Source organism: Theobroma cacao, chromosome 1 (genome assembly GCF_053813885.1).
Source record: "Theobroma cacao isolate CCN51 chromosome 1, ASM5381388v1, whole genome shotgun sequence".
Lineage (NCBI taxonomy): Eukaryota > Viridiplantae > Streptophyta > Magnoliopsida > Malvales > Malvaceae > Theobroma > Theobroma cacao.
The window spans coordinates 40,782,756-40,795,798 of NC_142639.1; the positions used below are offsets into that span (position 1 = coordinate 40,782,756).

At 36.0% G+C, this 13,043-nt stretch overlaps 2 protein-coding genes across 2 annotated transcripts; both read right to left on the reverse strand.

Moving 5' to 3' along the window:
* Positions 1-133: 133 nt before the first annotated feature.
* On the reverse strand, positions 134-4,753 carry LOC18614302 (Transducin/WD40 repeat-like superfamily protein). The gene is made up of 10 exons (XM_007051996.3): positions 4,346-4,753; positions 3,867-3,972; positions 3,239-3,299; positions 2,837-3,132; positions 2,599-2,738; positions 2,109-2,183; positions 1,566-1,656; positions 951-1,154; positions 585-629; positions 134-510 (listed from the first exon to the last, which is right to left on the reverse strand). Exons 1-10 carry the CDS (start codon positions 4,556-4,558, stop codon positions 425-427), a joined length of 1,317 nt encoding a protein of 438 aa, XP_007052058.2. The 5' UTR covers positions 4,559-4,753; the 3' UTR covers positions 134-424.
* Positions 4,754-5,200: 447 nt separating this feature from the next.
* Positions 5,201-12,919, reverse strand: LOC18614303 (protein transport Sec1a-like). Its single transcript, XM_018121956.2, has 21 exons — positions 12,771-12,919; positions 12,518-12,576; positions 12,199-12,280; positions 11,992-12,070; positions 11,778-11,828; positions 11,587-11,683; positions 11,441-11,473; positions 10,874-11,002; positions 10,478-10,663; positions 10,305-10,388; positions 10,094-10,192; positions 9,941-10,014; positions 9,384-9,480; positions 8,421-8,546; positions 8,221-8,316; positions 7,371-7,487; positions 7,178-7,255; positions 6,522-6,739; positions 6,250-6,340; positions 6,036-6,125; positions 5,201-5,639 (listed from the first exon to the last, which is right to left on the reverse strand). The coding sequence occupies exons 1-21, from the start codon at positions 12,847-12,849 to the stop codon at positions 5,577-5,579; spliced, it is 2,028 nt and encodes a 675-aa protein (XP_017977445.2). The 5' UTR covers positions 12,850-12,919; the 3' UTR covers positions 5,201-5,576.
* Between the last annotated feature and the right edge of the window lie 124 nt (positions 12,920-13,043).

Consider the following 13,043-nt stretch of genomic DNA (forward strand, 5'->3'; position numbering starts at 1 on the left):
GAACATTGGGATGGCCCAGACCATGATACCATCAAGAGTCATATTGTAGTTTTGATCATTTTTCTTTACAAGAAAATTTGAAATTTTTTTCATATTACTGGTGCGTCGGAAAAAGAAAAGAAACCTCAAAACGTAAAAGTAAGAGAACCAAACACATCCCCATGTCGTATAAATGTTTCAAAGTAAGCAAAATTTCAGTAAGATCATACTATGAAAACAATGTAAGAAAAGATTCTTTCTTTCTGCTCCAATCCTGCCTACAAGCATTCTACCTTTCTGGAAGAGCTAGCAACCTCTGTTTTCTCTCTTCAAGTTCTTAAAACTATTGACGTTAGGACGGGTAAGCAGATCTAAAGTGCATCCACAACAATGTCCCGGGCTCCATGAAAATCCTTGACAGTGAACGAGAAGATTTAAGATTTGCTTATGAATAATTTACTGATGGTGCCGCCCACAACTTTACTTTCTTGTCAACACTTGCCGTGGCCAGAACCACCACTTGTTCATTTCCTATAAAACAAGGTGTGATTGTAAGAAATATAAGCAACGGGAGATAACTCACACAAGTGGAAAATAAGTTTTACCTAGAGGTATTGGCTTAGGTGACCATGACATCCATGTGATATCACCTGCAGCATAAGGCCGAGGTCAATGCCAGAATCACAAAATAGCATTTCATAATCAATATCAGTCAACCATGCAAAATAGTGGTGAAAAGATTGTAAGGATCAACAATTTCAAGCCAGGTGATAATCACCATAGAGCATCACCACAGCACTAAGAAAATCTTCAACACTGTGTTGTTAAAATATGTACCGCGCTTAACAATTAGAGGGCAAAAACCTTAATACTTGGATGTAACATCATATCTATAGATTTACATGTACGAATAAAATATGGATATAGGCAAAACAATAAAATAAAATAAAAATTTACTGCTCAGGATGTACCATCATGGGCCTTCTCAGCTGTATCCAAAACCTTTCCTGTATCCATGCATAGCCACTGCAATGTTGAACCATGTGTTGTCGCCAGTATCTTTCCATCAGGGGATAAACAAAGATGATCATACAGCAAAGTCGATCCACTTGAATCACAAAGTGGTATTGGAAACACCTTCAGAGTTTTTGGATCCTCATCAAGATGGTATCGAACTTCAACAAAGCATGTAAAACAGTCAGCAGGCACAAAGCAATAATGCATCAATACAAGAAACAGAAATAGCTAGCAAACTAGCTCAGCTTAGGCATACAATTTGTATATTAACTTCATTGAAAGCAAAGAATTTCCCAACCACAGGACCAGCATGATAATAACATCAACTGTGAGCTTCATCCGTGAAATCTTCTAAACATCAGTCAGGTCTTTAAAATTTATGGAGTTATTCCTCTTCCACCTCCCACCCCTGCCTCCCTTTTTTTCTGTTACACTTGGAAGGTAAAGAGGTTGGATGTGGAAAATAAAACATCCTTCGTACAATTGATTTCTTCTTGAGTATGGAAGCCAATATGTGCATGTGTGTGCATTAAGAAGGGGAGAAAGAAGATAAAGGAGTGCAGACAAACCATTGATGTTCCAAATTCTTATTGAACCATCCTTGGATGCTGTAATAATTTGCTCTGAGCTTGGAGAAAAGCATAACCAAGTAACCGCACTCTGGACATTTATAAAAAAGAAACAAAAATGAAAGAAGAGGGTAGAAACAAACAACAGTTAGAAGGAAGATCATAGCACTATTACTTGAAAATATGCCAGGAAAAAAAAACAGACAAGGGATGCATTAGTCAATGAAAGTCCATACGAGGTAAAATTCTCTCTATTTGGATAAAATAATTCTAACGTGTTTGACAAAATGAATAATAATTCCAACAAGGGCAGGAATTTTTTCAATGCTAAGAACCATAAACAGAAGACCTACTAAAGGCAACCGTTGTGGCACTCATTCTCAACTATAAATTGCCATAAATTTTCTGAAAACCTCTCCCAGAGAACATTGCAACTTGTGACATGATAGAAAAGATGTAATTAAACAATATCAATACCTTGAAAGAGAAACAGGGTAAAGCATTTGATTAAAAAAAAAAAAAAGATGATAACAAATCACATGCCTTGTGCCCTTTAAGCTGCATAACGTTTAAAACCTCCTTGACAGAACCATCCTTTGAATATACAATCTCCCAAACCTGACAAAGAAAATACTACTTAGCACAATCACAAACCTGTGAGATGATACACAAAATAAATTAATGCTTTATGGCACCTAGTAACATATTACATTTCAGTGCTTCTAACATATATCAACAACATATACCAACCAAAATATTTCAACTAAATATAGATCGAGGAAATCTCAGTTAGCAGTCACATGAAATCAGTAATATATCTACAAATACATAATTGATTCCTGCAGTATGTGAACTATCAGTTCTATATGATTTTATTATATAAGCAGCACATTCATGCCCTGACTATCTGTACAGTGTAAATTGATGGCGATAAACAATTTTGAGTATTAAAATGCAAAAACTTTGAAATCTCCACATATTGATCATAATCCTGACATTTGTCACAAAGACAAGGGTATTTACGGTTTCTCACCTTTACATCTGCTGTAAAGGCTGCAGCAGCAAGAAAACGGCCATTTGGTGAAATAGTAGCCATGGTGTTTTTCAACTGATTAGTATCAACATGCCCTAAAACTTTCCCAGTTTTCCCATGCCAAAGTACGATATCCGTACCTGTGAAGTAACAGAGTTACTTAATACAGTTTCTCATAAATTTTTTATGATATCCAAAGTATACATTATCTGATGTTGATAAGATTGTCACTGCATACCTTCTGAACAAGAGGCAATAATCGTACTCCCATCTGCAGTGCCATAACTTGCAGTAGCTCCGGTTAAGGTCAAAATTGCTCTTTTTTCATGGATTTTGTGATGTTCCCACTTAATTTCTGGGAGAGGAAGCTTTGTCTGTTGCTTGGAATCATTAGTAGCTTTTTGTTTTTCTTCTCCATACATATACAAGGAACAACCAGTCAGAGTCTGAGAAGCCACAACTATAGAAGATGCATCCTCAGAAAATACAACAGCCATTGGATGACCTCCAGCAGGCACAGTAATTCTTAAAAACCTGCACAATAATGATACCAAATAAGATTAAGAGGCAAGGGAATAAAATATTCACACACAGTCTTTCCTAAGGTCATCGCTATATAAAATGCACTGCTGATTCGTACTTGAAACTTTTACTTGAAGCATCCTCCAACTTAAATACCCTAACCACTCCATCAGCGCAAGCTGTGCAGAAAAATGAGAAACAAATTTAAGTGTGAAACATCTCTTGAATCTAAGGGTGCGTTTGGTGCATAGGATGATTCTTATCCTATCCTGTGTTTGGTCTGCACTTAGAAAAGGGATAATTGGATTGCAAAGAGGATTAGTCATCCCCCTAGTATAGTATCAACTTACTCCCAAGGGATTGGACGATAAATGCTTTACATTTCCCATTTTAACCCTAAAACTTACATCTAAAAATTCACTTAAGTTAATGGTAAGATGACAAGTGTTATTTAGAAAAAAAAAATACACTTAAGGGTATTTTGGATCATTGAGAAAAATCATCCGATCCAATTCTTATTCTTACACACACCAAACATGGTATAACATAAAAATCATCCTATCTTACTTTCAATTTTTGCACACACCAAACAGAGGAGAAGATGATATTATCTAAACACTTATCTTATTTTATCCTATCCTATCCATCATCCTATGCACCAATCACACCGTAAATAAATAAAATTATTAGTATTTAAATAAAACTATCAAGGGAGAAACATCCAACAAAAATGAAGACATAATTACCAGTTGCCAAATTACGACCATCAGAGGAGAAGCACAGCCCTGCGACTGAATCCGCATGACCTTTAAGAGTGTTCAAATCCAATGGATGATGACGCTTGTTTTGATCCTACATTACATACAAACAGATAAAAGTATTTTCAAGTCAATTTCTTTTCTCTAGTAGAAATAAGTAGTAAAATCACCTGACTAAACCCTGGCAATATTAGATTACCAGAAAAAATCCCCAAAATTCCAAAGTGAATGGAGTAAAGAGTAGGAGAAATCAATAAATTACAACGAAATTAAAAAGCAAATCTAACTCTGGAATTAGTCGAGTCTTAGTTGAGGCGCTAACCACTTGAATAATTCAGCTTATTTTTTCGGTTTATATTTATACAGAAATCAAGGAAAGGAAAATCAAGAAATGAAAGTTCAAGTTCTGTTCCGATTCCTTTGTAATTTTGTTAAGCAATCAAACAAAGGAATGAGAAGGGGATTACCTTGCCAGAGGCATGAGAGTGATGTTTAGCGTGAGACTTTCTAAAGATAGGCTGAGGAGGCTTCGAGGGCTTTTTGGGATCTGAATGGAGCTCAGGTTTCGCAATGGTCTGAACTTCAGATCTTTGTTTGAGAAAGTAGCTTTTGAAGAAAACGAAAACGATCACAGCTCCCAGAACAACTGAAAGCGCCACAACTGAAAGAATCGGATCCATTAGCAAAGGGAAGAAGTAACAATTCTTTGCCTGTGATCAAAGAGAGGAATTACAGTAGGAGTAATCGAAGCTTGGGGAAGTGGAAATGGAGGGGCGAGGCGTCAACTTTAGGCGACTCGTTTCGGCGTGGGAATATCGATATGGATGGATCCGTGGCAAATGAAATGTGCCAAAAAAATCAAACAAAGCCCTTAAGAATAGTAGATAAATCATTTTATTTAGTTATATATTCTACAATTAGTTTTAAGTTGGGGATTTTGAAATTTAAAATTTAAAATTAAGAGAAAAAAAAATAAAAAAACTGTTTTCCTTTGTATGAATTTTAATTTTAATATTTTTTTATGAAAAAAGAAACTCTTTTCCAGAAAAGGTAGAATGGGAGGTAGTCAGATAACTTGTAAAAAGCCCATCCGTTATTTACCAAAATAAACAAAGGGAAACCGATCCCTTAAAAGCCCAATGTTGTCTAGCCCATCCCTCATTTTTCCTGGTGGTGAGACGCATGCAGGGATGCGTTCTGCACCGTAAAAAGGCAAAGTCAGTCCGTGTTGCCCAGCCACTTTCGCCAAGGCAACATTCTTCTCCTCTGCCCAGTGAATACTTTGAATGGGAACTGAAGATATTACCGCTTAACACCATGAATGAAAAAATTTGAATACTTTAATAAAACAATGGATATAATACATTATGGGCTATTCGAATTCCCTGGGGCATCCAAACGTCCCTAAAAAGTATGCGTAAATTTTGGTTAACGATAAACAACAAGAAGACTCGCTCCACTCCGGGTTGAAGAGAAGCAGGTCCGAGACTCGAATTATATTTTCAAGAGGCAATGACTGTACAGACAGGATAAGGGCCTTGTTTTCAATCTTTTTCGATCCACTTTTCTAATTACGCAGAGTAAAACTGCTCATCATTCAAATTGTAGAGTCCTACTTTGCAGGGTTATTATCAACTCCCAAATGAGGTATTCAACCGGCTGGCAATGGGCAAAAAGCATATGAGCCAGAGTTCGATCTCACCAAAAGTTGGGTTGTGGGGCACCCATGGATAGATCCTTTTCTGACAGCAGCTTCAGTGTCTGCAACATTGAGATAAAATCGTTAGAAGCAAAAACTAAAAAAGAAAACAATTGCTTCTCTTGTTCTGCAGTTTGCTGCACCCTTTAGCTCCATTTATAGCTCAGAAAAATGCTTCTGAAATTTGGACAGACTGCTCTCAAGGAAACAGGATTGAGAGATGAGAAAACGAAGTTCTCTTGTGGTTGTGGAACTTCTTTTTGATGCATGAAAATATTTAGGAAGTAAAAAGAGATCCCAGATGGGGTGTATGTATGCATGTATTTAGATACTTGCCACATTACAAATGGACTTGATCTTACTGTGAAGAAATGTGCAAAAAATATACCATAGACATATCCTCTTGTGCCAGGTTTTGTACTCTTACTGTGAAAACGATAGGAACAAAATCTATTTACCGTAATATATTGTGGAGGATCATCCAAACTAGAAGAACCCAGGACAACTTCCCTATTCAGTTTTGCTGTGAGTTTGTGACATGCTCGTAGCTGCCAATAGCAATAGAATCTATCAGGTTAACAATCACAACAATAAAAGGGCATCAATTTAAAACATCAGTGAGATTCAAATATTAACTCAAAGCCAATAAGAGAAATGCAGCGGCTATTTTACCTCAGATCGAGTTGCCCCACCAATGATAAATATAAAAATACGCTGTCCCATTCTCTTGAAATCAGCAGTTGCATTTTTCAGAACTGAATCACTGCAAAAGGCACAGAAGAGAGTTAGGTGTTGCATTACAGAGTTTGATGTACGGAGAAATAGATGGGACAATAATCATTGAAGAGTAAAGAGTATGTCTATGATCTATCCAGCCAGTAGAACAACTACTGTTCAGAAAGGGGCCCCGTATAAAAAGATGAGATTTTGAGCTGAAAGGCTACCTGGAATATCCATCATCAGAAGAGTGAGGCCGTGCCCACGTTGCTGTTCGTCTTGATCTCATTGAATGAGCAGGCCTTTTCTCCGTAGGCGCAGCTGGAGTTGGTCTTGTCCGCATCGATCCATTTTGGGGTCTGTCCTGGACAACTGCACTTGGTTCATTCATACATGAATAGTCGTTCTTTGGCAGCTCACCTTTGCTAAGATTTTCAATAAGCTCCTGTCACGTGAAAAATGTCAACCAATACCATTTAATTATATGCATAAGGCATTAACAAGGAACTAGTAGATAAAATGAAACATCTTTCTCTTGTACATGAAATCATTTCTTATTTTGCAGTGTCTGTTAGTGTGTGCTTGTGTTCTTTTTAGAAGTTGTCTTTTGTAAACAAGGTGTAGTTCTATGAAGACTGATTTCATAAAAAATCAGCAAGGTGTAATATGCATAACTGGAGGAATAAAGGTATTTAACAACCATATATAGCACGTGATAAATCTGACACACATATTCTATAAAAGCAACCACAGAGGAGAGGAGAATGGGAGATTGGTCACTGAGATATAAATTAATCACAGAAGTTTTCCAAGACAAAATATTCAGAGATACATTGATATAAATCACACATATTGAGACAAGAAGATAAAAGATAGATCATACCTCTATCATGGGATAAAACCGAAATAGTTGCCAAGTTTCTTCCTCTCCAGTTCGGTCTTTTCTTGTTGCTTGTTTTGTCTGACATCAAACGAATGTTCATTGATTAGTATTCTATAACTCAAACCACTATGTTTTTGATAAAGGCAGGATCCTAACTGATCTTCGTTTATTGTCTCAAAGCTACTTGGCTTACCTTTTGGCCATCAAACTTGAGCGAGAAACCACTGGTTGCTTTTTTACTTTGTGATGATCCTCCAAGTAATTGCATATTGTTAATGACTTTCATATCTTCTGGTGATAATTTAGCCAACTGATGAACAAATAGTGAAAAGAAAAAACAAATTACAGTTCACTTGACTAATTCAGTTAAAATCATTGATTTGCTTTGATAAGTAAATTGTACACAGAGGTCTTCTAAACTGCAGTGCAAATCAGAATAAAGTTAAGAAGAACAAGTAGGTTGAATTACCAATCAACCCAATTGATCATTAATTGTCTACAAAAAGCTACACAAATCATCTATCAGTCTGTTACGAAATATAGGGAATTAAAACTTGAAACTCTTCAAACTGTAGAGCAAATGACAAACAAGTCTGGAAGAACAACTAGGTTGAAAACAAGCAAAGAAAAGCTTGCTTGTTATAACAGTTATCTGTCCAATCCACCATGTTTCAAAAGCTTGATCAAAGAAGTTGAAATAGGGAACATAAAGTTAAGCAACAAGCCATTAGTCCTAGTATTCTATTATGTTTAACACTTCTTGGCCAAGCAGGAGGAGCAGGATACAAGTCTGTGAGTTGAAAGTGCTTGCTTTGCCAGAGCAATTTGCACTTCTGATTGGTTCTACCTATCCTTAATCCTAATGAGGGAAGTACGATGTGGCTTACTTGAGTTTTGTTGGTACACATGACATTCACCAGTCTTCTATTTTAGTTCAGGAAGCGTTGACCGGTAGCAAAAGGGAAAGAAAATATTCTCAAATTATGCAATTACGAGAAGAACAAGTTGCTATTATTTACTTAGATAGGGTATACAATAGCTACCTGCATAAGCTTTGAAGCTTTATCACCCTCAAATTTCTCTGGATAGACTGATGCGTAAATCATTAGCAAACGCAATTTATTTTCTGGAGATGCATCCTGCATGGATTGCAACTTTGAATGTCATGAGATTTTAAAAGGAAAGTTAAAAAATTCCAATCCTACAATATTTAATGTTATCTAAGCATCAACCATGGCATCACCTGCTTTGTCCTCAGAAAGCTGATGACGTCCTTTGCTCCAGCATCTCCAAAAACAAGATCCTGTTCTAGTTGTCCAAGCTCACGAAGCCCCATTTCCCTGATATGTTTGTTGATTGTTCCAGCAATCTGTTGATATAATAGTCAAAACAATCAGCAGAAAGTGCAGTTTAACCATCTCCTTACAAGCCTCCACAACCTTACAAATGATGCTTGTACTAGGACAAACAGGATGCTCCACTTTGCATTTCAAGAGTGTAATACAAGCAACTTAAAAATGTATTGAAGTCTCCACCTTGCAGATGATGACTAGGACAAACAGAAAGCTCCACTTTGCATTCAAGAGCTACTAGCAACCTAAAACTGCATTGAATTACTGCTATTGCTATCTCAAATATTTGAGAATGTATCTCAGGATGAAGTTGTTCTTGATATCAAAACCATGCATGCTGTCGAGGATTACTCAACCTATAAGTTTAAGCAATAAGGTGAGAGTCCAAGAGTGGGTCTTAATCCCTAACATGTATCACATAAATTCCAGTGAACTCCAAAAAGCAAGAGTGTGAACACTTAATAGAGCTCAGAACTTTTCTTTCTTCCTTCAGCAAGAGTTTTAGTAGTTAAAACTTAGTTATGTTTATTTCCTTTGTTAACATTATAGATGTTGATATCAAAACCATGCATGTTGTAATCACTCAACCTAAAAAGTTAAGCAGATAGGTGAGTGTGAACACTTAAGGTAAGAGTGCTCAGATCTTTTGTTGGTTCCTATAGTAAGATTTTTAGTAGTTACAACTTAGTCATATTTATTAGCTTTGTAAACATTTGGCTGAATGACCACATACATCCCTGAAGCAAATGAATATCTATGGCATTTGACAAGAAAATGACAATTAAAAAAGAGATAGAGCTTAATTCAATAAGAAAGTGACAATTAAAAAGTCAGGCATTCAACAATAAACAAACCTCCACATGCAGAGAGAGCTTTTCAACTATTTCATTATATTGTGGCAAAGCTTGCACAATTTTCTGCAAGTCTCGAGTAGATAATTCACTTCCATCTCTGCAATGAACCAAACTTCAACAGAAAGGGTCTATGGAGTAGTTGCAAGCATATTTAAGTTAATTCAGTTCATAATTCAGAGAGATTGTGATGTAAAGTAGAAACATTTTTAACTTTCATATGCAAATAGTCCTTAAAGGAAGCATCTAAATATTCCATTTAAAAAGTACCAAAAACAAATTCCTAAATGTGTCTACTTGTCTAGTTATATGATAATCGGCATTATATTTCACAAAATACTATGTGTCCTCCTCTAATTCAAGGCCATACTACTCATGAATCTATATAAAACTTAAAAATGATGTAACCTCTCCCATTACAAACAACCTTCCTACCAATTCATTACTAAGCTTAAGATTAGACTATACAATCATCATCTTCAAGTAATCTGCTAATGGCAAAACTTCATCAGATACATAATTTCTTACTATTTCACAAGTTCAGCAGTGAAGCCACTAACCTTGAGCTCTGAACCTGTGCGGCTTTGTTCCTTGATTTAAAGTTGGTCATCTTATCATGCAAGCGCTCACTTGCCTAACATGTTAACGGTGGAAAAGAGCATTATGGTTTTACTCTTTCCAGATAACAGAGAATATAAGTACATGAGACATACATCGGCTATGTGTGCATGACGAAGCTCTAACCAAACTGGATCGTGATCTTCTAAAAGGACCTCCTTTTTCTCAGGTGGGCCACCTGATTTGCTAGGAACCTAAGAAAACACAAGTTATTCTTATATGGGAATAAAATAAAATTTAAGGAAAAAAAAAAGGAAAGAAGAAAGAAAATGAACTCCTGGAAGCAATTTAACAAGAAAAACTTACCTCAAGCACATATTTGTTTCCATCCATATCAAGTAAATCATGGCACATAGCATCATATGTCCATTCATGTATCACAGGAGCAATCTAAACGTGCAAAGTGCCATCACTTTCAACAAAATCAACCTCACATTGCTCAAAAAAAGCACATCATGAATACAGAAATTATAGTTAACCTGGTCAACAGATCTATCCAAGATGAGCAGCTCGCATGTTTCAGTCTGTGGAAAGTTGGGAATAGATTTGTACTTCAAAAGAGAGTTCCAAACAGCTTCAGCAAGCTTAGAAGGAATTAAGTCACGGGTTGTCGCTGTAGATGCATCTTGTGACTTGACAGCACGATATCGCACAAATGGAAGCTCCTGAGAAGTCCAATCGCAGTTAATTATCTAACAATAAGATTCTATTTGATTTCAAAAGGAAGATTGCCATAAATAATGCAAATGTTAAGCCTTGAAGTCGTATACGGAATAAACTGCAGAGACTACATGTGACATTTGTACTTTACAAGTTTGCCCATATTTTCACTTCGTAGTATCATAGTTCTTTACCAATTTCTTATAAATTCATACCTTCAGTGAGGCAAAAACTGTGGCAATTCGAGTTGCCATTGTATTCAAACAAACTTCAAATTTGCGAGACTTCTCAGCATCTTCACTAAAGAGTTCTTCCAAGGCTGTTTCATGATCAGTGATAAAACCCTGCATCAAAAGGTCTTGGTGGATAACATATTTTAAATATTCTTCCTAATAATCATCTGGCAATCAACTCGCATCTTGGGCCCTAACCAAAACAAGTGAGGTCACAATTTATGTAACAATAACTCTCCTAGACCCTGGTACCTTATTGGGCACAAAAACATAAGCAATCTAGTCCTAGCACAAACTGGTTATACCTTCAATAATCAATCATCTGGTTCATGAGAACTCTAACTTTAAGGGTAATTACTTATGACAGATAAACAATAAAGAAATTTGCATTGAAGGTGAAATCTCCGTCATTTAGAAAAGATAAATTTTTAAAGATCATAATAATGCAAATACAACTGAGTCCAAAATTAGATGGATCATTAAGATTCCTTCATGAATTCGTTAAAAGGCATTCAAACGAAAATAAAGGAACAAATGCTGTTGTCTAACCTGACTATCTATAGGAAAGTATTCCAAATTCATCTGCAAATTAACAAGCAACAAAAACCATAAATCAAACCAAAAGAATCTAAGTAAAACGCCAAAAAAAAACCCAGTAAATGTTGCAAGAACTAATATAAATAGAAAATTCATACCTCTCTCAATGCACCTATGCGAGGTATCACACTTGTGTCGCTTTTGATGTGATTAACGAATTCCTTTGGAACAGGTGAACTAAAAAATACAAATGCCCTGGGAAAGAAAATCAGGATAAGGGGGAGCGGAGACAGGAGAACATTATCAGATCACATAAAATCAAAGTTTCTGGAGAAAATCGTTCACATACTTCTTGTATAAAGGCTCCCTTCCCGACATGTCAGATAAGAACATGATAATACTGCATGCTAGCAAAAGATGGGGTCAAAATGGGCTCAGAGTTTTGAAACATTGATATAGAATTCATAGAGAAAGATCTTAGTATAAAGACAAGCAAAGGTCGAAAGCAACGAAGGAATATGTAGTGAAAGTGAAATGAAATTTAAAAGAAATAAACAACATACTTTTCTTTTGATGGCTGGATAAAATATATAGCTTCCATGGATGGTAATGGCTGCCTTCTCCTGAAAAGGTCTTCCACCACTGCAATAGACAAGAATCTCAGGTAAGTTGCAACCAGCAATATCAACAACTATTTTACAACATATTGCTTCATGTTGTCAAAAGTAATATATATCAAGAATTTCTAAAATCAATTTCTATAAGCTTACAGGAAACTCCTTGATCTGTGATGTCTGCCATTTTACACGAATGAGACATGACTTTGACGGTCACTTTATCCATTATGAGTACCTGCCAAAACTCCATCAAAATTGACTAAAACAACCCTTTGGAGAAACTAAGTAGTCTCATTCTATTGAGGACTAAGCATACTCGAACAGATTAAATGACTGTAAAAACTTAAGATCAGTATAAACTATCTAGCGCTGAGAAAGAAAAACGCTAAGAAATGGGAAAAAAAATTAACAAGTAAAAGAAAATGGAAATCAAATAATGAAATGCAAGAAAACAAGAATTATAAGATCGAACCTTCCAAGCAGATTTTGAACCTCCAGATGTCGAAGATCCAAGCATTTCATACAATAGCCCTGAAAAGAAAGTCATCAATATCGTAAGCCAAACAGCCAGAGACTCAACAAGCTCTCCAAGTAGTCGACACGTAAACCTCAGGGAATAGCACTTTCTCTGAGCGGAGGGCTAATTCTAACTTGACATTTTCAAGATCTTGAAAACAAACAGAAAAAAAATCTAAAAACAATGAGTTCAAGTAGAAAGGACATACGATCGCGGCTGAACTGTCGAAAGACCTTGTATTCTCTTTCACCACCATGAGAAGACGACTCAGAATCCGAAAACGACATTGCTAATTACAAATGCATCGATTTTGCGAACAAAACAAGATGATTTTCACGAACCAGAAAAAAAAAGTTGATTAAGAATTTTTTGAGCTAAAAAGGGAGAGAAAATTTTTGTGAAGAGAAAAAAGAGTGCATGCGTTTGTGCTTGTAATAAGATGAGAGAAAGATGGCGCAGTTCGAGAATGGCCATTATATTG

Excerpts from the sequence above, each read along its gene's own strand:
- LOC18614302 (XM_007051996.3), bottom strand. The coding sequence starts at position 4,558 with ATGGATCCGATTCTTTCAGTTGTGGCGCTTTCAGTTGTTCTGGGAGCT. Across the intron at positions 1,657-2,108 it reads TGCAGCTTAAAGGGCACAAG|AGTGCGGTTACTTGGTTATG; the intron begins GCATGTGATTTG and ends ATAAATGTCCAG. Across the intron at positions 511-584 it reads ACCTAAGCCAATACCTCTAG|GAAATGAACAAGTGGTGGTT; the intron begins GTAAAACTTATT and ends CTTGTTTTATAG.
- LOC18614303 (XM_018121956.2), bottom strand. The coding sequence starts at position 12,849 with ATGTCGTTTTCGGATTCTGAGTCGTCTTCTCATGGTGGTGAAAGAGAA. Across the intron at positions 10,193-10,304 it reads GAAACAAATATGTGCTTGAG|GTTCCTAGCAAATCAGGTGG; the intron begins GTAAGTTTTTCT and ends GTGTTTTCTTAG. Across the intron at positions 8,317-8,420 it reads GCTTTCTGAGGACAAAGCAG|GATGCATCTCCAGAAAATAA; the intron begins GTGATGCCATGG and ends CAATCCATGCAG.